This window comes from Lynx rufus, unplaced genomic scaffold, assembly GCF_022079265.1.
Source record: "Lynx rufus isolate CCGP_SWC_20201006 ecotype Redwood Valley unplaced genomic scaffold, mLynRuf1.p SCAF_11, whole genome shotgun sequence".
NCBI classification, from domain to species: Eukaryota; Metazoa; Chordata; class Mammalia; order Carnivora; family Felidae; genus Lynx; species Lynx rufus.
The window spans coordinates 21,167,708-21,192,195 of NW_025814825.1; the positions used below are offsets into that span (position 1 = coordinate 21,167,708).

At 49.5% G+C, this 24,488-nt stretch overlaps 1 protein-coding gene across 3 annotated transcripts in view; it reads left to right on the plus strand.

Moving 5' to 3' along the window:
• Positions 1-24,488, plus strand: part of TSPAN14 (tetraspanin 14) — a 55,250-nt gene that overhangs the window by 10,568 nt on the left and 20,194 nt on the right. Inside the window, exons 1-2 of one of the 3 annotated variants that reach the window (XM_047073060.1) lie at positions 12,714-12,732; positions 15,938-16,035. The exons of 1 other annotated variant lie outside the window; for it this stretch is intronic. In XM_047073060.1, coding sequence (XP_046929016.1) covers positions 15,955-16,035 — 81 coding nt within the window. In that variant the 5' untranslated portion in view covers positions 12,714-12,732; positions 15,938-15,954. Of the gene's footprint in view, positions 1-12,713; positions 12,733-15,937; positions 16,036-24,488 lie in introns of those variants that run through there. One more of the 3 variants, XM_047073059.1, reaches the window with a different exon arrangement.

The window sequence follows — 24,488 nt, forward strand, 5'->3', positions numbered from 1 at the left end:
AATGGAAGGGTTGCACAGATGAACTTTGGAAACTTTTTAGCTGTGACTCTTTGAATTCTTTGAATCTAAATCCAAAATGGCTGCTCACTACCTTGAGAGCCCCTCTTGCCAACTCGGGATCTTTTGGGGAAGAAATGTTACCAGATGGGATTAAGGAGGCCATTTCTTCCTTAGGTTCTTGAGGGAGTCACCCCACAGATGTCCATCGTTTTTCACAGGGAAAGCCACTCACCCTGAGGCCTGCCCTACACTGTCAGTTCTCAGGGGCTGGGTGTGGCAGGGCGGGAGTAACTCTTCTCTTGGAAGGGCCACATCCCTTCAGTGAAAGAGGAGTTGCGGGGGGGGGGGGGGGAGGAGGAAAGTTACGCTTTTCATTTGACCTTCCCTTCAATGGGGCCAGCCTGTTAAAAGTAAAAACAGGGTGCCTGGGTGGCTCAGTTGGTTGAGCTTCTGACTTCGGCTCAGGTCATGATCTCACAGTTCAGGCTGTGTGCTGACAGCTCAGAGCCTGGAGCTGGCTTCAGATTCTGTGTCTCCTGCTCTCTCTGCCCCTCCCCTGCTCGTGCTCGCTCTCAAAAATAAACAAACATTAAAAAAATTAAAAATAAAAGTGAAAACAAAACGCTTGAGATAGAGACACCTTCTGTACGTAAATATCCCCTTTCCTCATCTGGAGGGGGCGGCTAGGTTTAAATTTTGCCTTTATTTTGTTGTAGATTCCAGAAGGCGACACCACCCTTTCACTGGTGCCCCTTTAGGGTTGGTTCCTGGCCCTTTATCTGCCTTTCCCCACCCAGCCAACATCCCCTGGGCCTCTTGTGCCTGCCGGCCTGGTGGCTTTCCTCCCATTGTCTGCCACGCCTGGATCAGCCTCTGTGTCACTGCCCTAGGCTCTGTGTTTATGCCCTGCGTCACAGGAGGCCTTCGGTCTTGGTAGACGCCCAAGAGGCAGGGAGTCCGGCTTCACCAAGTCCTTTGGTTAGCGTAGCTTCCACAGCTGTGAAATGGGAATAAAAATAACCTGTGTGGATCCAGGGGGATGCACTGAAATACCGCACAGATCGCCGAATTAACGCACTGCTCCAGGAACGCGGACCGTGTCCCCGGAAACATACTCCCAATAAAGGTGGCCAGGCTCTCCTCCCCGGACTTGCCCTAATGGTTGTTTTTCTTCTTGAGTGCTGTGGCTTTTCTGATGGGCACCTCACACCCTCTCTGTTCAAAGCACGGCCCCCAGGCCTGTCTCTGGGCCGCAGTGGCAGCACCTGGGAGCTTGTTGAGAGGCAGCCTTGACATTTTAACCAAATTCCCAGGTGATTTGCATACACTTTCAAGTTTGAGAAGCCCTGGCTCAGACACCTTTGTTCCGCCTGCCTGTTGCTCTAGCACCTTCCTTAGTCTGTTTTGTGGTTTTTGCAGACCTCACCCTCTTGCCCTCCTGAAAGTTGTCCACTTGAAACGAGTCTGGCAACTCCGACTCCCCAGCTCCTGCCATCTGGGGTGTGCAGTTTCCGGAGGTATCCCTGGGTGCCGGGTGGGGAGGCCGGGCTGGGGAGGCCGGCGGAAGCGGGGGGCGGGGAGGGTGTCTCAGAGGGAGGGCTGGGGCCCCGAGAAAGCCCCCCTCCCCTCGGCTGGCAGCTGTGGGCACCTCCCCCAAGCTTGCTGGCGAGGTCATCTTTGGGGCACAGAGCCCAGGGGGTAATTGGAGCCCTCCTTTGTGAAAGGGTGGCAGGGAGCCTCTCTCAGCCATCTGGTGCCACTTGCCCCGCCCCGCCTGTCCCAGCTGGACGACAGGATCAGAATCAGGTTGTAAATGTTGTTTTCTTGTAGAAACACAAAACATCCCACAGAAAGATGTTTTGGTGTATGTCGAAGTTAAAAGCAGTACTCCAGAAAGGGGACTATACATTTTTTTTTTTGTAGCAGAGAAAAGTTGAATCTGGCCTTCCTGATGTCGCTAGGATCGCCTGCCCACCTCCTGTGTTCTGGTGGGGTGTGTGGGGGTGAGTGCTGCTGGGTTGGGGGAGAATGGGCTCCCTGCACAGCTGCTGGGGCCCCCCCTGGCCTTCAGGGACTCCGTGTAGGGACTGAGCGCTGATCTCAGACCCCTCTCAGCCTTTTCAGCAGTGTCCCACCATTGATTTGCATTTTTTTAAAAAAAGAAATCTCTCCTCCCACCCCCCTCCATTCCTTTCCTCTTTATGTTTTCAATGCATGACGTTTTATTTATTTTTTTTTCTATCAGGCTTCACTTTTCTTAGCTTGTTTGGGAAGTTTGTTTTGTTTTCTTTGCTCTGTGAACCTTTCTCCCCCGGCTGTTTGCATTGCTGGGAGGAGGCCAGAAGCCAGGCTCTGCCCTGGCCTTGGAGCGTTCCCTGCCGGGAGCAGGATTACGGGGTGCTCCCAGTGCTGTCCTTGGAGAGAAGTGGGTTGGTCGTCTTAAAACACTGCATACTGTAGCGTGGGCTGTGCAATTTTGCGTAGAGGGGTTTTTTAACATTTTAGAAACACAATCTTTCTGTGTTTCAGGCATGGAAAATGGGAGGAAAAGGAGGCAGTGTGTGTCATTCTGAGTTCTCTTACGTAGTTTTTTGTTGGGGGAGCGCAGGTGGGGGTGGGGCAGACTCCACAGAGAACATTTCAGGTCTGCATTGGACGCGCAGGTCAAATCTTTGCAGCGCGCTGGAGCAGCTCCCCTAAGGGCGCCGGAGACTCCGCTATGGGAGCAGAAGTGACTTCTCCCTGCGAGGGGACTCACTCATCACGCGGAACATCTGTGGCGTGCAGGGCCCCACCTGTGTCCCCTCTGCAGGGGCAGCTGCTCTGGCGGGTCTTGATCCCATCTGCAGGGCCTGGCCCAGAGCTGGGGACACACCTGGGGCTGTGTTGATAATCGCCTCGGACAGTCTTGGGGGTGAGAGACAGTTGGTCGCTCTGTGTTGCGTGGCGGTGTGGTGTCCCCGTCTCAGGGCAAGTTGGTGACTGTCTAGATGTGGAGCCCTCCTGTCGTTCACGATGAAACCACCAGCTCTGTGGTGCCTTTCCTGACCAGCTTCCCACCTCGTCCTTCCTTCCTGTGCACGATCCTGCCCTCCAGCACCTACCTGACTCACTCCGTCCCTGGTAGAAGGAAGTGTGTCCCTGGTAGAAGGAAGTGTGGCCCGGAGTCCCCTGAGTCAGACACCCGCCCCACTGTGAGCTCTTCACCCCCACGGCCTCATTCGGGGTGCCCCGCACGCAGCAGGTGTCCAGACACGTAGAATCAAGTCCGAGGTGTTGTGTCTCCCACAACAAAAGCCTTTTCACCGGGAGGGACTGGCCTAGCGAGTTTGTGCACTGATGGATTGCTTGCCACCTCATCCTCAGTCTGGGGAGCCCTTGCCTCAGGCCCTTAGTTGAGAATTTCACAGTGGACAGAGGGCCCAGCGTGTTGGCCTCCTGGGTTCTTGTCCACGTTGAAGATGTCTCTGTGAACTGGGCCCAGATTCTCCACATCTTGTGTGCAACCGGCTTCTGGGTGTAGGCGTTTCAAATGCAGTTAGGGTTTCAGAAATAGGCCTGCCGTGATGATCGTGGGGCACAGGCCCCCCCCGCCCCCCAATCCTGTGAGCCGGCAGCTTCACCTTCCCTGGCAGAGGGCAGAGCAACTGAGAAGGCAGGAAAGTGCCAGGCCTCTTGCACCTAGCTTTTTGAGAAGGTGCGGGGGCAGCAGCTGTGGGTGACTAAGTCCCGCCTCACCTGGGTGGGCCTGCACCACCTCGCTGGTGCTCCTGTAGTTGGATGAATGCCTGATGAATCATGTTCAAGATCTCGGGGCCCCAGACTTGCTTTCTGTGCTAGTGCTTTATTTCTTTTTTGTTGTTGTTGTGGTTTTTGTTTTTGTTTTGTTTTTTAAGGGAAATGGCCACAAGCTCTATGCTTTGACTTGAGGCCCGTTATTTTGTGGAATCTCCCTTAATTGGAATTTCTCGGATTCTTCCTTATGATTGGACCCATGTTATGCATTTTCATCAGGAATACCACAGGAATGAGGTGTCCTTCTCAGTGTTTCCCCTCAGGCGGGATGGATGTTGGCTTGACTCATGACTGGTGAGGAAAAAAGTGATGACTTAGTTAACAAGGTACTATCTGCTGGGTTTCTCCACTGCTGAGTTACTATTATGTTCTCTGTAATTTATAAGTGTCCTATGGGGAGATGCTTTGAGATAATGTAAACATGTTGTTTCTCATCAAACTTTTATCAACTGATTTTAGAGCCTGTTACCGTCTTGAGTGTTTGTATCCCCCAAATTCACATATTGAAATCTAATGTCCGATTTGGCAGGCCTTTGGGAGGTGCTTAGGTCATGAGGACTCCATCCTCAAGAGGATTACCACCCTTAAAAGAGACACCACAGAGCTCCCTTGCTCCTTCCACCATGTAGGGGACACAGTGAAAAGGTATCAGCTTTGAACTAGAAAGGAAGAAGGCCCTTGCTCGACCATACTGGTACTTGATCTTGGACCTCCAGAACCATGAGAAATAAATTTCCATTCTTTTTTTCTTTTTTTTAATTTTTTTTTTTAATGTTTATTTATTTTTGAGACAGAGAGAGACAGAGCATGAACAGGGGAGGGTCAGAGAGAGGGAGACACAGAATCTGAAACAGGCTCCAGGCTCTGAGCTGTCAGCACAGAGCCTGATGCGGGGCTGGAACTCACGGACCGCGAAATCATGACCTGTCGGTGGTCATGATTTGTAAAGTCGGCCGCTTAACCAACTGAGCCACCCAGGCGCCCCTAAATTTCCATTCTTTATAAGCTACCCAGCCTGTGCTGTTTTGTTGCAGCATCTGGAACGGACCAAAAAAGAACCCACTGATGATCCTTGATGGAAGATTCTTGACAGATCTTTATGTCATGGTTGCCAAGTGGTGATATTTTAATTCCGTTAATTCCTTCTGCATTTGTCATTTGGCATACTGCTAAAGAGGAGCTTTCTTGGGGCACCTGGCCGGCTCATTCGAATGGTTAAGCATGTGACTCTTGAACTCTTCGGGTTGTGAGTTGGAGCCCCACATTGAATGGAGAGGTTACGTAAAAATAAAACCTTTTTTAGGGGCGCCTGGGTGGCTCAGTTGGTTGAGCATCTGACTTTGGCTCGGGTCATGATCTCTCAGCTCGTGGGTTTGAGCCCCGCATCGGGCTCTGTGCTGACAGCTCAGAGCCTGGAGCCTGCTTCGGATTCTGTGTCTCCCTCTCTCTCTCTGCCCCTAACCCACTCACATTCTGTCTCTGTCTCTCTCAAAAATAAATAAACATTAAAAAAAAATTTAAAAGGGGCGCCTGGGTGGCTCAGTCGGTTAAGCGTCCGACTTCGGCTCAGGTCACGATCTCACCGTCCGTGAGTTCGAGCCCGGCGTCGGGCTCTGTGCTAACGCTCAGAGCCTGGAGCCGGTTTCAGATTCTGTGTCTCCCTCTCTCTCTGACCCTCCCCCGTTCATGCTCTGTCTCTCTCTGTCTCAAAAATAAATAAATGTTAAAAAAAAATAAAAAAAAAATTAAAAAAAACAAACCATTTTTTTTTATTTTAAAAAAAGAGCTTTCTCTTCTCCACTTGTTTATTTATCCATTTATATATATCAGAGTGGACTCAAGGATTCTTATTTTACTCAACGAATTAAAAATCCATTACTATTATCGTTTATTCTGATGCTCAGATTCTTCCAGATTTTGCCAGTGAGAGTTCCTCCAAACTGACTGCTTTGAAGGACAGCTCTTAAAAATGTGAATTTCTAGGTCTGCCACACTTCTATTGAACTAGTCTCCCTGTGCAGTTTGGAAAAATCTCCTTGAGTGATTCTGATGTTCTTTGGAATCTGGGATCAGCTGGACGAGACCCATGATTTTCAAGAGTGCTCCTCACGGAACCTCCTCTTTCTTCCCAGACACCTGAGACAAGCAACCTGCTCTGCCTGTCTTCATGCTGGGTTTCTGGGTCAGAATTTCTTTGAACAGAAGCTCCTGTAGCTTAAAAAGTAATAAAAATAGTAAGTTTGAAAATCATTGGATTAGGTGACCTCCATTCCAGGCCCAGCACTTTTCCCGCTGAGCCCTCGCCTCCCTGCTTCCCTCCTTTGACCCACTTCTGTCCCTCCCTCTGCTTCTTTCCCAGCAACAGCACTGGTGTAGACAAAGGTCTCCTCTCACCAGATCAACGAGGAGGCCCCTTGGCGCTCCTTAGACTCAGCAGGATTTGGGTTGTGGGTTTTGGTGGTGGAAACTCATAATGCTGTTTGCTAAGTTCAAGGTTTCATACAGGAAACTAGGCGCTTAGAACCCTAGGCCCGTGGCGGGGGGGGGGGGGAGCCTGCTGGGGCTCAGAGCTGGTAGCCTAGGCTTTCCTGGACCTCCACGTGGAGGCCATCCCTTGGGCCTCTGGTCTCTGAACTCTGGGAATCTCCCTTTCCCACACCTGTGTGCCAGGGGCTCAGTGCTTGTGATGCCATGGTAAGGGAGGGTGGCCCACCCTTACCCCTGTGTGACTTTGTAGTGTCTTCCCCTGAGGAAGAGTCAGACTTCTGGATACCTCTGAATGGCTGCTGCCAATGTGTCCAGTTTGCACTGTTTCTGGCAGACCCTGGCCATGAGGAGTTGGGTCCTAAGTAGAGTAGGACAGAGACACTTCTGACCCTGAGGGTGACTCCGAGACGTTGAGCTCCGTGGATCTGAGCCTTCCTCCCCTTAGTGGGTGGCTGTGCCTTGGGGCTGAGGTCACAGGTTCATTCCTGTGGACAATGAGGCAGCCTTCTCTGGTCTGCCTTTGTGATCCTCTGTCTCACTGGAACCTGTTCCCCTTCCATAGTCACCATTCCTATCCTTGACTTGTCACCTTAGGCCTACCTGTTTCGTTGGCCCGAGAATGTTCCCCAGCACCCAATGGTCTCTGAGGACTCTCTTCTCGGGTGGTAGGAATGTCTGAGGCTTAAGATGTGCTACTTGGAGATACAGCCAGGCCCCCAGCTCCCTTGGGAATATGGCTGCCCTTCACTGGCATGGGCCTGTGACTTGAAAGCCAGGTGGAAAAGTTGAGTCTTGGTGAATGGCTGACTGGAGAATGAGTGAGAGAGGAGACAGCAAGGGTAATGGGGGTGGGGTGGGGAGGGCAGGTTTCTAGCTCAGGTTATGGATGGACAGTGCTATCCAGGTACAGCATAGTTCAGCTGAGATCTCTGCTTAGGGTTTCACATGGCCCACATCTAGGTGTTGGCAGGGTTGCGTTCCTTTCTGGAAGCTCTGGGGAATAATGTACTTCCAGGTTCATTCCAGTTATTGGCAGAATTCAGTTCCTGACTGTTGTAGGACTGAGGTCCTGCTTCCTTGCTGTCAGCCAGGGCTACCCTTATCTCCTGCTCTGTGCACATGGCTCCTGGATCTCAGATCCAGCATTATGTACTGTGTCCTTCTCATGCTTGGAACCTTCCAGATTGCTTCTGCCCTCAGCTGGTAGAAAGCTCTGTTTTTAAGGGCTCACATAATTCCATTGGACCCACTCTGATAATTTCACTATTTTAAGGTCAGTTGATCAGTCAGTCTTAGTTACATCTGCAAAGTTTCTTTTGCCCTTTCTTTTATACGGTGGTAAGTTACGCTTCCTGGTTTTTCACTTTGCTCAGTAAAAAGATGGCAACTAAAAATATTTTGAAGTCTTCCTACACATCTGGGTAAAATTGGTGGGTCGAGTGGACACGCTTAATTTTACTTTATCGTAGAATCTCACAAAAGTTAAGATAAAGGGGATTTTTAAAAAAATCTATATGAGGATAGGAGGGATGGGAAAGGAAACAAGAAGAAACAATTTGCAAGCCAGTAATGGATGAGTGACCCAGTTTAAAATAGAGAAGTTGGGGGGCACCTGGGTGGCTCAGTTGGTTAAGTGCCTGACTCTTGATTTTGGCTCTGGTTATGGTCTCATGGTTCGTGAATGTGAGGCCTGAGCTGGGCATTTGTGTTGATAGTGTTGGGCTTGCTTGGGATTCTCTCTCTCTCTCTCTCTCTCTCTCTCTCTCTCTCTCTCTCTCTCTCCCCCCCCTCCCCCTCTCTCTCTCCCCCCCCTCTCCGCCTCTCTCTCTCCCTCCCACCCTCCCCCCTCCCTCCCTCCCCCCCTCCCTCCCTCCCTCTCTCTGTACCCCTCCCCAGCTGGCACTAGCACGTGCCCTCTCTCTCTCAAAAATAAACAAACATTAAAAAAATTAAAAAATAATGAGAGAAGTTGGTGTCACCACCCACATTGTTATTTTCGGGCGTGGTGCAGAGGAGCATCTGAGGTGGCTAAATGTAAGAATTCTTTGAAAGCGGCTGATGTGGTTGGATACCTGGATTGCTTTCCTTCCTCCGTGATGTTTGGTGATGCCCTCTTCCCTTTAGCTGGACATTGGGGATTTATTCTGCAGAAGAAAAAACCAGGGACCTGTGAAACCCCAGGTATTCCTGGAGGTGCATATGGAGACCACATTCATTCCCCAGCCTTCTACTTCCATTTGGCTTCTCAAACACTGATGACAGCCAGCCCCCTTCCTTCCAGGTAGGAGCTTAAAAGAGACCTCACTGGGGAACCTGACTGGCTGCAGAGGAAAGAATTAACGATGCCAACAACAAGGTTTCCCCAGCAAATGGCCCAGCCCGATCATCTTCACAAAAACTCACCTGCCCCAGGACTCAGTGCTTCCAGTTAGTTTTTAGGCATTTACTCTTCCTCATGAGGATTACTAAGGATTATTAACATCTGAAGAAGGTGCCTAACTTTCTGAAAGGAAGCAAAACAAATAGGAAAAAAAAAAAGGCCACTTGGAAGAAACATGCTATTTAGAGGGAAGAACATTTTGAAAAAAATTAGACATTTTCTCAGAGATCAGAGAAATTTTGTATCCATGAAGTAAGAACAGGCTGCTACAAAAAATATTTTGAAAACAAAATTATTAAAAGTTTAAAAAATGAGGGCAGGACAAAAATATCAGAACAATTAGAGAATAAAGTTGAAGGAGTTCTTCCAGAAAACAAAAAAGATGAAGAGATGGATAACAGAGCGAAGGATCACGCAGGGTTTCCGTATCCACTAATAGGAGTTAGAGAGAGAGAACAGAGAAAAAAAAAGTACGAATGGGAAAATCATCAAGAAAAAAAATTTCCTAGGCGGATATTGGTTTCCATATTGGAAGGACTCCTTGGATGTTGAACCAAGTGGGTGAAGGTGAACCCAGACCAGTACCCTGAAATTTCAGTATGCTGGGGAGAAAGGGATGATCCTACAATTTCATACAGAGAAAGAAACGCATCAGACACACAGATGGGGAACCTGAGTGGCTTCACGGCTTCTCAATACGCTGGAATGTAGAAGATGTAGAGTGATGCCTTGTCATTCTCTGTGAAATTGATTCCCAATTCCGTTCACATGCTTTTGTTCAAGAGTGAAGGTAGGATAAACCTGTTTTCAGATATATAGGGTTCAAAAAACTTGCCTTTTGCACTGAAAGTTTTCTCCACCAAGGTGAGCAAAGACTGGATTTCTCGTGGGCTATGTCCCAAATTGAGGTAAAGGGAATTCTGGGTACCAGTCCAGATCAAAGCAGCTCCGTAAGCTCCAGGAGAGTTTTCTTCTGGAAGAAGAAATACAAACAGAACATCTGCTGTTAGTGAACTTACTGAGAGGAGACTTGGACAACTGGCATTGAATTTGGGGTTGACTATGGATAAATTTATAGGAAATTAAGCAAACAGAAAAATAAGAGAATCGTTAACTCCAGAGAACAAAAAGTTGTGCAGGAAAAGTAATTGTGATTTATATGGCTCTCCCTGATATTAGAAGTGGTCATGATAATGTAAACTCTGAAAGTCACTTTAGCCATTGCTAGAGTTTAACTGTAATTGGAGTGGAGATACAGGAAAGGAGAAGGATGAGGGAGCTTGGTGGGGGGCAAGTGTTTTCTGTAGGAGTAAATAGAGTGGGGTGCCTGGGTGGCTTCATCGGTTAAGCATCTGACTTTAGCTCACGTCATGATGTCACGATTCGTGAGTTCGAGCCAGCGTAGGCTCCCTGCTGACAGCGTGGAGCCTGTGTCCGATCCTCTGTCCCCCTCTCTCTGTCCCTCTGCCAGGGGCAGAGGGTGTGTGTGTGTGTGTGTGCATACAGTGCATATGTGCTCGCTCTCTCACACAAAGATAAAGATGAAAAAAAAAGTTACATCGTCACCTTCCAGGATAGGGAGTAGGTAGGTAATATCTAAAACTGAAAAGCCAAGGAATAGTAACACAAGCGTGTTACATACGGACATTTCTAAGACCTATTCGGGGTATAGCTATCAAGATCAGCTGGAAAGTTGAAAGGGTCCCTTGGAAGGGGGAAGGGCCTACAAGCTGCTTTTTCTCAACACAACATGTATGGTAGTTGCTTCTCGGATTCTGTGCAGGCATGATTTTGAAAAAAACAAACAAACTTGAAACCCCAAATCTAGAATGCATGGGGCACAAAAGGGGAGGTATTTTTTCATGAAGCTCAGCTGTGCACATGAGTATGTGTGCACTGGCTTGATTTTGTTCATGTGTTTCTTACTGTGGGTCATGGTGAAAATGTGAAAGCCATCGTCTGCTGGTTTCTCATTGCCCGTTTACTCCTCATACGTCTGAGCTGCTCACGTATTTTACAGTGGAGCACGTGCTACTTTTTTAAATTAACAATAAGAAGGGGAGAGGGAGAAGGAAGGAATCTTACAGGCTGAAAGAATCCCAAAGTAGACAAGCCCTGTCTACAAGGACCGTAGAGGTCATCACGTTGGGGGGGGCCAACATCCTTGGAGGTTGGCACATGCTCCCCCCAGCAATGGCCAATTTACATTTATAATGCAGAGGTGGTAATGGTTAAGTGCAACAGTGGAAACGTTTCTAGAAAATCACTTAGCAGTCTACCCCCCCATGCAACCATTTCCACACTTTTATATTCCATTTTGGCCTTCAACCACATGCTTACAAATTGTTCTGTAATTGCAAACCATGATGTTCAGATTTCATACTTAATGCATATTCTTTTTCTTTTGTTGGTTTATTTTCTGGAGGCAGATTCTTAGTCATGACTTTATTGGATTAAGGGTATGACTTTTTCTTTTCTTTTTTTTCTTTTTTTGGTTTTGAGTGTCTGTAACCATATTGCTTACCAAAGAGTGGTAACAATTTACTCTGCTGCCAGCAAGGTGTGAACTTGGCATCCTCATCACGGACTTGGCATCCTCATCACGGGCTTGCCAGCAGTAGCTACGTGGTTATTTTGTCAAATTAAAAAGTGTAACAGGAGATAGCATCTCTGGATCGTCGTTAGGTTTCATTTCCAGTGATGTTGAACATTTTCTCATCTGTTCATTATATTGTCCTTCCCTTTCATTTAATGTCCGTCTCTTTTGTCCTTGTGTCTAAAACTGGAGTCTTTTGAGTATGGATTTTTAGACATTGTAGATTTTTTACCCTTTGTCATAATTGCTGCGGCTGCCGAAAACATTATTTATGTTTCACTTAAAAAAATTTTTTTTAATGTTTATTTATTTTTGAGAGAGAGAGAGACAGAGTGCACACAGGGGAGGAGCAAAGAGAGGGAGACACAGAATTTCAGGCAGGCTCCAGGCTCCAAGCCATCAGCACAGAGCCCGACGTGGCACTCGAACTCATGAACTATGCAGTCATGACCTGAGCCGAAGTCGGACGCTTAACCGACTGAGCCACTCAGGCGCCCCTGAAGACTTTATTTTTAAGCAATGTCTACCCCTGACATAGGGCTCGAACCTACAATCCCAAGATCAAGAGTTGCATGTTCTACAGGCTTTGCCAGCAGGCGTCCCTCAATGGTATTGGTTTTAATTAAGTTCCTTAGTTGGTAGAGAGTGGAGTTCTGCCTTCCTCTGATATGACTTGGTTTAGCAAATAAAGATGAGCTGTCAGGGACCACGGTTACTTCGGGGTCATTTGGCTGCATGTTGGGTCAGCTCTGGGCTTTAGTTTCGGCACCAGTGCCTTTGTCACCTTCTCGGGGTGCTGTGTCAGCGGTAACACTCAGGTGGGGTGGCCAGGGTGTTGAGGCTGTGAAGCCGCTGAACCAGACCCACTGGAGCTCAGCATTGGCTTCGTTCCCCAAACTGAGGGCCCCAGGGCCTTGTGTTGGAGGCGTGGCTTGGACTGGGGTCCACACAGATCTTCCCTTTACCTCCTTTGGTTTACATTCAGAGATCTTTGGTGACAGTGACGTTAGGGACCTGCTTCTATAGCCGGACGCCAGCAGGGCAGATTGCAGTGTGAGAGAGAGAGAGAGAGAGAGAGAGAGAGAGAGAGAGAAGGGCAGCCTTTCTTCCTGCTCCTTAGGCTCCCTGGGGGTAGGGAAGTGGGGTCACTCTCCCCGGCTGTGGTTACTTGAGTGCCTTTTCTTCCCACGGGGAGGAATAAACAAGTGGGTGACAAAAGACTGAAATGTTTCCCCTCAACAGTTTCCTCTTTTGTGAGTTGGATGGGGAAATGGTGTCATTGGGACATCCCCACACCTAGACCTCACAGGGTTATCTTGGTCCAACAAAAGTGGTGCAATGGGTCGTGCATGACAGGCATTTAGGGGACGTGTCTGAGTGTGGTGCACGGTGTCATGGATGATCAGGGGTTTCCTAGTCCTTCCCTGGTGTGGACCTGGCTAGTGCAGTTCCAAGTGTCTGAGTCTCCAGGAAGGTACGGGCTTGGAGTTGATGTCATGGTTGTTGAGACTCTCTGGGTGTGGGATTGGACCCTGACGTCTGTGAAAGCAGAGCTTTTTCCGGTTGCCTGTGTGTCTTTGTGGAGTGAGGCCTTCGGGGGCCACAGTGAAAGAGGGTAAAACCTGTGGTGAGGGAGGCCAGGTGCCCTGCAGAGAACTCTCCCCTCTGGGGCCTGCGTGGTTATGAATTCCTGTGGCCTTTCTTTTTTTTTTTTTAATGTTTATTTATTTTTGAGACAGAGACAGAGCATGAATGGGGGAGGGTCAGAGAGAGAGGGAGACACAGAATCCGAAGCAGGCTCCAGGCTCTGAGCTGTCAGCACAGAGCCCGACACGGGGCTCGAACTCACGGACCATGAGATCATGACCTGAGCTGAAGTTGGACACTTAACTGACGGAACCACCCAGGCGCCCCTCCTGTGGCCTTTCTATGTTCTTCATGCTTAACCGGCCGGAGCTGAAGAACAGGGAGCTCCAGGTTGAGAGTTCTGTTTCACCTCAGAGTAATCATTTCCCAAAGGCCCCAAGCAGAGGGCAGGGATGAGGCTGCCACTACCTTGGAAAACATGCAGACTTGTGCTAATTAGCTGGTTTCTTTGTGGAGGAAGAAGGGGGACTGGCTTTGTTTACTGCTCCAAAGCTTTTGAGCGAGAGCTTTACCGTGGTTGGGTTAAAGCTGACAGCTGACAGCTCAGAGCCTGGAGCCTGCTTCGGATTCTGTGTCTCCCTCTCTCTGACCACCCTCCTTGGTGTCCAAGGAATACTCTCGAGGACTCCTGAACTTTTGGGTACCATGCCTGAGTAGCCCTCCCCAGTCTCTGGGGTTCCGTTCTATGGAGCGTATGGCCATCCACCTTCCAGGCGTCTCTAGGAACCACGAAGAAGAGGGGGCTGTATTTGACAGTTCTCAGGAGCAGGCTTGTCTTGTCCATAAACAGAAATAGGGTTTCTATCGTTTCGAACATTTTCCTGCCTTCTGGGGCATTTTCAGCCAAGTTGACTGTTTCACTGTGAGGAACTTACCTGAGATTTAGGTTAAAAAAAAGTTTTGTTTTGTTTTGTTTTTTCTATATGCATGAAGCCAGTCATCTGAAGTCGGACGAAAACTTAGCGCTTTGAGGTTTTTGTAATCTGTGAAACACAAATGGGTGAATGTTGGTTCCCTTTTAGTTAGTTGCCTACCAAGAGCCGTCGCTACCATAGCCCTAGTCTGTCCTGTGTCCCTACAGCTAGCAGGGTCCTTCTGCCTTTGTAGGATCCCCAGAGGGACCGCAGTCCATGGTGCCCGGGCTGATACTTAGTACATTAGGCGAGTCAGAAGTTGTCAAACATGCAGATTCTGGGCCCCAGCCTAGCCCCACTTATCAGAACGTGCAGAGGGTAAGGCCTTGAGATCTGTGTTTAGGATAAGTCGTTTGATGCTGTCAGCTGGGTCCCTCAACACCAGTGACATCAGGGATCAGTTTCAGTTGAGGATGCTGAGGCCTTGAGAGGGCAGGAACTTGCCCAGGGTCGGGTCTCATTGCAGAAGGAAGGAGTCTTGGCCTGAGAGCCCCCGGTGGTCTTGTAGCCTCCCTGTGTGGCCCAGGCTGCGTTCAGGCCTCCTGTGTGCCCTGTCCCCAGCGGTGTCCTTCGGTACCTGGGATCACATTCATCCTCATCCTCGGAGGGGAGTTTTGTGCAAGCGCGGCTCTGACGGTGGGGACAGGGGGCTGCCAGGTTGCTGTCCCCTTCCTGGCTGGTGTTTGAGACCTGACCGGCCAGACTCGCCCATCCCTCCCCGAGGGAGGAGGTGAGCAGACCGTGGTGTCCAGGCTTCGGTGCCTGTTGATTCTGCTCTGTGGCCAGGAGGGTTGAGCCAGCACAGCACTCATCTCCAGAGGGCTGTGGTTTTCATGTCCCTGCTTGGCACCACTTTCTCAGAACATTATGAACCCCATGGCCAGGCCACTGAGGCCCAGGAAGGGATTTTGCAGCAGCCACTCCTCGGCAAGGCGGCAGTAGCTGGATTCTTCCCGGCAGTTGTGAGTGGGTTGTCTCCTCACTGCTGGAGTAGCCTTGTTTGTTTTTGCCTTGGGCCCTGTTATGATGTGCCTCTCCCCTCACCCCAGGAAGTGGGAGGTGAACTGGGGCCTGGGGGTGAACCCTGGATCCTGCCTCCTGAGGGTCAGCTTGAGACTCCCCCCCACCCCCCGTCCCCCCTCACCTTCCCCATCAGGTAAAGGCTGGCCACGTCCTGAGATTTCCCTTTTGAGGGCACCTTCCTTTTTGTAGGATTCTCTGAGGGGCTTTGGGGGATGAACACAGATGAAAAAGAAAAAGAGGGCCCCCCACTTCACCCTCTCTGCAGTTCACAGAGCATTCTGGAGTCTGAGCTTTTACCCACAGCCTCTGGAGGCCAAAACGGTGGTGGGCGAGTTGCAGGGCAGGTTAAGCAGACGAGGGAGGGGAGAGAGGCATGGGTGAATGCTGGCTGCTGTATGCTCCTGGGGTCTCTCCACCTTCCTCACCTCTGTGAGGACAGAGCTTGGGAGGTCATCTCAGAAAATGTTGGGTGAACGAATATGGAGCCTTAATTCTGGCGTCTTTACTGGCCTCGGTTAGATCATGCCTGCCTTTCATCTCTCCTTCCCAGACGTGCCTCTCAGTGCCCCCGTTTCTTTGGTGACTCCCTCTACTCCTGGCCCCTCTGCCGCGGGTAGTGGTGGGTGGAGAGGACGTGGACTGGGGACCCCCGCTGTCCTGGGTTCAGATCCTGGGCCCTGTCGGGTTTTTTTGTCTTATCCTTGGGCAAGTCCCACAACCTTCCTTCCTAACTCCTGTTTCCTCTGCCAAGCAGTGGAACCAGCAACACCCAATGGAGAGATGAGATAGATGTTTGGGAAGGCCTGGAATTCAGGGGACACTTTGAACACCGACATTCTGCGTTCTTTCAGAAATCTCTTCTTCTTTTTGGGGCTGTTTTTGGAGAGTTGAAGGAATGTGGTTGTTGCCCAGTCTATAGCTGGCATTGAGAGTAAACTGAAGCCTGAACCCGTGCACGAACACGGGGAGACAGTTTGGGTAGATCTCTGGAGTCTGTGCATGAGCCTCACCTTTGCTCTTTCTTGGGGAGCAGGTTTGGGGGAGATGTTATTGTAAGTGACCCTGTCGTCTCATCGCTCCCATGTCTGTCCACAGATCCCGCCTCTCGGAAGATGCACTATTATAGATACTCTAACGCCGAGGTCAGCTGCTGGTATAAGTACCTCCTTTTCAGCTACAACATCGTCTTCTGGGTGAGTTATCGAGAGCGGCCGCTTAGTCTTTTATTCAGTAGATCGTGATTCTTCACGAACCGCTGATTTGCCAGGCCCCCTGTGAGGCTGTGCAGGAGAAGGTGGGCAGGGTTAATGAGCCCTGCCCCCCCCTCCCCGGCCGCCGGCAGAACCAGCGACAAGTCCATTATAAAACAGACTGTTAAGTACAGTGACAGGGAAGGCCAAGGTGATTGAGAACCAGGTTAATGGGCCCCTACCTGAGCCTTGGAGGTTTAGGAACGTTTGAAACTCTGGGCCACACGCATGTCTGTCTTCCTGCTTCCCTGCCTGGGAATGAGCCCCATGAAACGTCGGTAGCAGGGCACTTAGTGCCCTTTTGACTGTGGGCCAGGCCCTGTTCTAGGCTCTGGGAGGTAAGAGTGGACGCAGGCAATAAAGCCCTGTTCCTTGTGGTGCTTGTGTGTAACCCGTAATGGCAGTAGCCTACTGAGCAGCAGAGTAGGGAGCTCCTTGGCTAGGGTGGTCAGGGAAGGGCATTCTGAGGAGGTGACTTAAGGACTGAGAACCAGAGTACGAGTGAAGAGGCAGCCTGTGGGGGTCTGGGAAGAAAGCTATAGGCAAGAAGAGCAGCATTTGCAAAGGCCCTGAGGCAGGACTGCACTTGGCAGGGGCAAGGGACTTGGGCCTTGTGGCTGGAGCTCAGCGAGTACAAGGGAGAAGGGGACACGAGGGAGGACAGAGTCATGAAGGAGCCGGGGCATGTAGGACCTTACAGTTCTCAGTAAGGAGTTGGAATTATTTTCTACTTTCAGTAACTCTGAGGTTGTAAGTTGGATCTGATTTTGGAATGATTCTGCAGAGTGAAGGGATGGATGGGGGTCTCATGTTCTGAGATAGAAGTTTGGGACAGAAGTGGGAGAATGGTCTCTTAGCCACATGGAGATGTTCGTTTCCTGTCTGCGGCCACCCTAGAGATGAAAGACTTCGCTACCATCGGGGCTGTGGCGGGGGCGCTAGATGAGGTCTTTGAGGGAGAGTGTGCTGACTGAGAAGAGGAGGGAGGGGTGTGAAGGTCAAGTCCTGGGGTGCTAGAGGGGACCCTGAAGAGGAAAGTCGGCTCCAGAGTTGGCTGTGAGTGGGTGGACAGGAGACTTTGTATCATAGAAACCTCTCAAGGACAGAGGAACAGTCAGCTGTGCCACAGGGGCGTGACATAGGATGAGGACAGAAAATTGGCATTGGCTTCGACAAAGTGGACGTTGTTGGTCACCTGGACCAGACCTGCTGTGTGCTCTGTGGGATGGAAACCCACCTGGAGCTGGCCAAGGAGCCAGGGGGACGTGGGGCAGTGGAGACTATGACTCATGACAGATCTTTCAAGGGCTCTGCCCTAAAGAAGAGCAGAAAAATCGAGCACTAGCTGGAGATGGTCAAGGCATTACGGGAGGTATCCTAGCATGTGTGTGTCGCCAGGGGGTAGGTCCAGGAGAAGCAGACACTGAGTCTATGCAGGTGGGTGCAGGGACACGATCGAACACCTTAAGCAAGCATTGCTTATCAGTATCTGGGTGGGGGCATGTGCAGAGGGAGGGACAGAATGAGTGGCCGTGATGCCACATTTTGCCTCTCCTGTGGATTTCTGGCATGCCCTTTTTGGACTCGAACTCTTGAGAACAAGGCAGACTTGCGTTAAGACTTCCCAGCTTTCACCCTTGATATTATAGCATCATCTCCTGATGGTTTATCTCAAAGTTTTGGGGTTTTTTGTATGTGTCTGTCCTGGAGAAACAGGGTGGGATTCAGTGGCGTGGCTGTTTACCCCACGTCTTTGTGCTCAGCCTGTCTGTCTCGGGCAACTTTGTCATTTTCCTCGAAATAAGGCAATACAGGACATTCGATGGGTGTCCTTTGGGCTTCTCCTGATGGGAGGACGGAGGCTGCCTCATCCTCGCAGTGTGTGGCTTCCTGGATCTGCACGGCTCCCGGCCTGGCCCCACCCGGAGGCCCCACCCACAGGCCAGGTGTATGGTGGAGGGCCAGGTGGCAGACAGGCAGTCTGACACTTTGGACACTTGTACGCCCAGGGGTCCCTGTTGTTCTCTCCCACCCCCAGGCTGTGCTTGCTTGGTCTGGCGCCTTGACCTTCGAAGGTCATCCTGAACTTTTCAGCTAGAGCGAAACTTCCCGCTGCTGTAACTGAGGGCCCGCTAATGCCCTGTTTCTTCACATTCTTTTCGGAACCGACTCTTGGCTCTTGGGAAGCTTTACCAACTTGCCCAGTAACACCTCGGCAGCCCCAGATTCGAATAGGGGAGTTCATGAATTCCGAGTTGTACTCTGCTTGATTGAAAAGGGCTGCAGTGTTATCGGCGTTCTGCAGGATTGCCGATGTGTGGCCGAGAGTCTGTTTCTCAGTTAGTGTGCACTGGGGCAGAACAGGAGGGGACAAAAAGGAACAGCCAGGAAAACGAGGCACGAGAGAGCTTGGCTGGGAAAGTGCGAGGGTGGCCAGACGCCTCCCTGCTGGGTCCCTAACAGTTATCTCTTGTCTTCTGCACAGGAGCTTAAGTGTGGGGTGAGGCCTGAGAAGTGGGGCGCAGAGCCTTCAGGGAAGAGCATGGTGGGTGCAGCGGGGGGCACCCCGGTGCCAGTCTGGACTCTGACCCGCTCTGAGTGATACTGAGTAGTCTTCGCGTTTTCATTGTGAAATATCGATGGCACAGGCCTGCTGCCTGCCTCCCGAGGTTGCTGAAAATGTGTAAAACCCTATGCCAAGCTTTACCTCCTCAGAGACTCCGAGAAAGTATTCTTTTTTTACATAGAGCAAGTACCAAAATTGAACAGTCTGATAAACCTCCATGTTCCCATCACGTGGCTTCAACAGTTACCAACTCATTAGCCAGTCTTTGAAAATGTATATCCTCCCCTGTCACCCTCGATTATTTTGAAGCAAAGCATAGGTTGTTTTGCACAGAGTGTTTTTGTATTTGTTTTGTTTCGATGAATTCGCAGTGCACAGCGGGACGGGACTACGGCTTTGCTGGCAGACCTGGGCCCAGCAGGCAGGTTCAAATATGCAGAAGCAACCTGTCATTTCCGTGCCCGATTCTAGGTGCTGGAACGAACACAAGGTTTTATTGGGCACTTGGCCCCGTTCAGAATTACTTGTGTACTAACACACACCTGTAACAGTTGAACAGGGTTTTTTTTTTTTTTTTTTTTTTTTTTAAGCTCCCTACCTACAGTTCGGGACTGAGATTTTTTCCCCAAGGGACCATTAATATTCGCTTGGGGTGAGAAATGTGGACGGAGCTGATGTGTGTGTACAGAGTGAGCATGGGGTTGGGCCTCATGCGGTTCTTCTCACGGGGCTGTCCGGGAAACAGTGCAGCATTCAAGGACACTAGCACTTTCTACTTAAAAAAAAAAAAAAAAAATTGTATGTATGTAGGTATTAATTATTTTTAAGTAGGAGTAGGCCCCATGCCCAATATGGGGCTCTACTCATGACCCTGAGATCAAGAGTTGCATGCTCTACCGACTGACCCAGCCAGGTGCCCCTCTACCTTTTTCTTTTTCTTTTTTTTTTTTTTTTAATCATAGTCATTATTTGCTTGTATTAGTGAGACCTGTTTCAAGTGCAGAATATCACTCTGACTTAAGAAAATGTAAATCAAAACCGCAAGGAGATACCAAATTACACCCATTAGGATGGCTGTTATTCACACACACACACACACACACCCCAAAGTGGCAGATGTCGCCGAGGATGTGGAGAAATTGGAAGTCTCGTGCACTGTTGGTGGGAATGCAAACTGGTGCAGCCACTCTGGGAAACAGTAGGGAGGTTCCTCATAGTGTGAACAATAGAAGTACCGTATGATCCAGCAATTCCGCACTTGGAATAGACCCGAAAGAATTGAAAGCAGAGTCTCAGAGAGCTATTTGCACACGTGTGTTCATAGCAGCGTTCTTCACAACGGCCAAAAGATAGAAGCAACTATCTTTTGCTTCTACCGAGCAAAAGCGTCTCGGTAGAGACGTCTACCGACAGATGAGTGAATCAACAAAATGTGCTCCGTATGTGCAATGGAATATTTTTCAGCCTTTAAAAAGGAAGGAAATTCTGACGCACGCCACCACATGGGTGAGTTCGAGGACATACGCCAAGTGAAATAAGCCCGTCACAAAGGGACAAATACTGTATGATCCCACCTATGTGCAGAACCTTGTAGTCAGAGGCTTCAGGATGGAAAGTAGAATGGTGGCGGCCAGGGGCCGGGGAGGGGAGAGTGGGGCGTTAGGGTTGAGTAGGTACCGAGCACCGGTTTTGTAAGGCGGAGGCAACGCACAGTGCACAACACTGTGTACTGAGCGCCACTGAGCCGTACTTTTACGAATGGTTGCGGAGTTTACGTTTTATATTGTGTATACTTGGCCACAATTCAGATGAAAAAGCAGTCTCCTTTGACTTGCAGGGGAGGGGCAGCTGGGTCAGGTAGACCCTGGAGGCGGCACCGGATAGAGCCCTTTTCTTTGTTCTCACCCCACCTGGTTCCAAAAAGAATTTGAGCTCTCTTGGTTTTGCTGAGTGAATCCTCTGGGGGGAATCATTCAGATGATGTCTGCAACCCCAGGATTGCTTCCCACCACAGCATTGAGTTCAATCTGCAGAGGTTCAGATAAAGCCCCTGCCTGGATCTATTTCAGAGATGGATTAAAAGTGGAGAACTGAGGCCCCTTGTGGCACAGACAATAAGCCTGTGTTACACGGGCCAGAGAGTCCCCCTGCCACTGGCCGCCGTAGCGACTCGGGCAGGTCTGGGCCTCAGCTTCCCTGCTTGCGAAGTGCGGGAATTGGCCTCCGAGCCCAATGGGCAGCCTGTTTCTAGGTGAGAGGAGAGTCGTGGGCATCTGTGCTGTGACCAGAGTGGCTTCAGGTGCCTTCCTTCAAAGTGACAAAGGCCTCCCCTGACACGGGTGAATATGTAATTTATGGCTGGAGTCGGGAAACTTTTGAAGAGTGAAAGAGAGCTTATTAAGAGTTCTCAGACGTATCTCGGGTGTATCTCAGGACTGTCCCAGGCAAACCAGGATGTGCGGTCACCCTACCCGAGAGAGGCAAAGCGAGTCTGCTGGGGAAGGACTGAACCGGCAGCTCCCTCCCCCTCCCCCAGCATCTGTGTGGGTGGAGGGTTGTCTTCTCTGTGTCTGGACTTGACTGCGCTCCTCCTTTGATAGCAGACTCCCCACATCCTGCAGAGCTAATGTCTCTGGATCCCTCTGACTGACAGAGAGTTGCCCTTATTTGAGCTGAACTCTGTCCATGTAACACCAGACCCCAAGGCTTGACCCCTGGTGTCCATGTGGTTTCTCTGCTTCTGTCTCTGGGTGATTAGGTCAATCAAAAAGGGAAGTCCAGGGGCGCCTGGGTGGCTCAGTCGGGTAAGCGTCCGACTTTGACTCGGGTCATGATCTCACAGTTTGTGGGTTCTAGCCCCACGTCGGGCTCTGTGCCAACGGTGTAGAACCTGCTTGGGATTCTCCCTCTCCCTCTCTCTGCCCCTCCTCCCCTTGCGCTTTCTCTCTCTCTCAAAAATAAATACATTAATTAAAAAAAAGGAAAGTCTAGTGTTTTAATAATATGTGTAGTGTATTTTCACTTCCACTCCTGAGAAGTGGTACCTTTTTTCTCTTCAAGTTTTATTTAACAAACTTTTGTAATCACATGGAAATTCTAGAAGCTTACCCAAGGCACCCCCGCTTCACCGAGTTCCCTCCTCAGGCTCCGTTCTGTCTTCAGTTGCACGTGGTCTCCCATCTTTGTGAGAGAATCCTTGTAGTCGTGAGGTCAGCGTTTTCACGTCAGCATCAGCTAGCCTAGAACATTCTAGGTCACCACAGAGTCTTCTTGATTGTATTTTTGGAAATTCCCATATTGGACATTTCGGTTGTTTCCAATATTTTTTTTTTTTTTTTTAACTATCCTAGATAAGGATGCAGTGACTGGTTAAGTGTAATACAGATGCCTCCCTTCGGGCAAGGCAGGGAAATTATTTGCTGGGATAGATTCCCAGGAGTGAGATTAAATGGGTCAGAAGGTGTGTATGCTGTTTTGACCTGACCGACATATTTATACTGTCAAAATTACTTCTCTCGAAGGGCTGCCCCAATTCATAGGAAATAGACTGCCTTATCTCTTGGCACATGGGGTGTGTGAGTGTGTATTTTTCTACATTTGCACTTGCCAAGTCAGAGGGCAAGATTGCTTAATCAGAGATTCCACTAGAACACCCTGATGCTTACTCCCTATAGGGCTTCAGCTCCTGATCTCCCTTGAGCACGTGGGAGGCTTGAGGAAGGGCCGCTCACGGGGCTCTGTGATGGTCATTGCCCAGCACATATGATTACTGAGTGCTCACAGGTTAGTGTCAAATCTGGGTAGCTGGTGGTGTGTATAACTATGCATCCTTCCCCAGTAAATGGAGGGGCATCCTTCCCCAGTTGGCATGCCCCAGTCTACTGCCGTGTCTTGTGTGTGGGAGTGCCCTATTCCTATCTTGGTTGTACCTTCTTTTTTTCCCAGAGACACTTTTTTTTAAATTTTTTTTTTAATCTTTATTTATTTTTGAGAGAAAGAGAGAGACAGAGTTGAGGGCAGGGGAGGAGCAGAGACAGAGGGAGACACAGAATCCAAAGCAGGCTCCAGGATCCGAGCTGTCAGCACAGAGTCTGACGCGGGGCTCGAACCCACGAACCGTGAGATCATGACCTGAGCCGAAGTCGGACGCTTAACCGACTGAGCCACCCAGGCGCCCCCCAGAAATACTTTTTAAATATCCCCCTTATTGAGGTGTAAATTCAGTAGAATGGTATTTACTCACTTCAAGTACAGTTTCATGAATTGACAGCTGTATACTCCATGAAACCACCATCATCCCAGCGAAGATAGAAAACCTTTCTAGCACTTCAGAAACTTTTCTGTGCTCCTCTGCTGTCCTTCCCTTGTACCCCTTCCTCAGGCCACTGTCCATCTGCTTCCTGTCCCTCTTACAATTGACCCTCTCTCTTATCTGATTTCTTTTAGTTTAGGTCATGTTTCTCCCTTGTTCTTCTGTTTTTCGTTTCATTAATGTCTTTAAAGATGTTAAAATTATTGTATTAAAATTTTTTTTTAAATGTTTATTTTTGAGAGACAGAGCTCAGGTGGGGGAGGGGTAGAGAGAGAGGGAGACACAGAATCCGGAGCAGGCTCCGGGCTCTGAGCTGTCAGCACAGAGCCCAACGTGGGACTCCAACCCATGAACCGCGAGATTATGACCTGAGCCGAAGTCGGATGCTCAACCGACTGAGTCACCCAGGCGTCCCTTTAAAAATTATTTAAAATTTTATCTTTCAAATTGTAGTAAGACACATATAACGATGTATCATTGGAATCATTTTTCCATGCATAGTGGTATTAAGTACATTCACCTTGCCGTGCAGCTATCCCTACCATCTGTTTCCAGTCTATTTCATTGATTTCTGTTCCTGTTTATCTTATTTGCTCACTTTCCCCTACTTTAAGATTACTTTGTTGTTTTTTTTTTCCTAGCTGCTTAAGGCAGAAGATTAGATCATTGATTTTAGATCTTCTTTCCTAGTATAGGTATTTGATGCTCTCTGTTTTCTGCATCCCACACATTTCTTTTTTTTTTTTAATTTTTTTTTTTTAAATGTTTATTTATTTTTGAGACAGAGAGAGACAGAGCATGAACAGGGGAGGGGCAGAGAGAGAGGGAGACACAGAATCGGAAGCAGGCTCCAGGCTCTGAGCCATCAGCCCAGAGCCCGACGCGGGGCTCAAACTCCCGGATCGTGAGATGGTGACCTGAGCTGAAGTCGGCCGCTTAACCGACTGAGCCACCCAGGCGCCCCTGCATCCCACACATTTCGATATGTTTTCATTTCGTTTGGTTAAAATACCTTGTATATGCATATTGTGTATGGAATGTATCCTGTCTTCCCCCTCCTGGCTCACTTCAACAGTTTTCTCTTTATTCCTGGATTTTGGTTTTATTATGATATGGGCTGGTGTGGTTTTCTTTATTCTGTTTGAGGTTCATTGGGCTTTTGGATTTGTGGGTTTATAGTTGTCATCAGATTTCGGACTCCTTTGACCACTATTTCTTCAAATACACACCTCTCCCCTTTTTCTTCTCAGGCCCCTTATAGTCTCGTGGGTCACTGAGGCTCTGTTCATTGCCCGCCCCCCCCCCGCCCCAACTCCTGCCCCTGAGTTCAAATAATTTCTATTGCTTTGTCTTTAAATTGACTCATCCTTTTTTCTATAGTGTCCAATTGCTATTAAACCCATCTAGTGAATTCTTGGGGCACCTGGGTGGCTCAGTTGGTTAAGCGGCCGACTTCGGCTCAGGTCATGATCTTGCGGTCCGTGGGTTCGAGCCCCGCGTCGGGCTCTGTGCTGACTG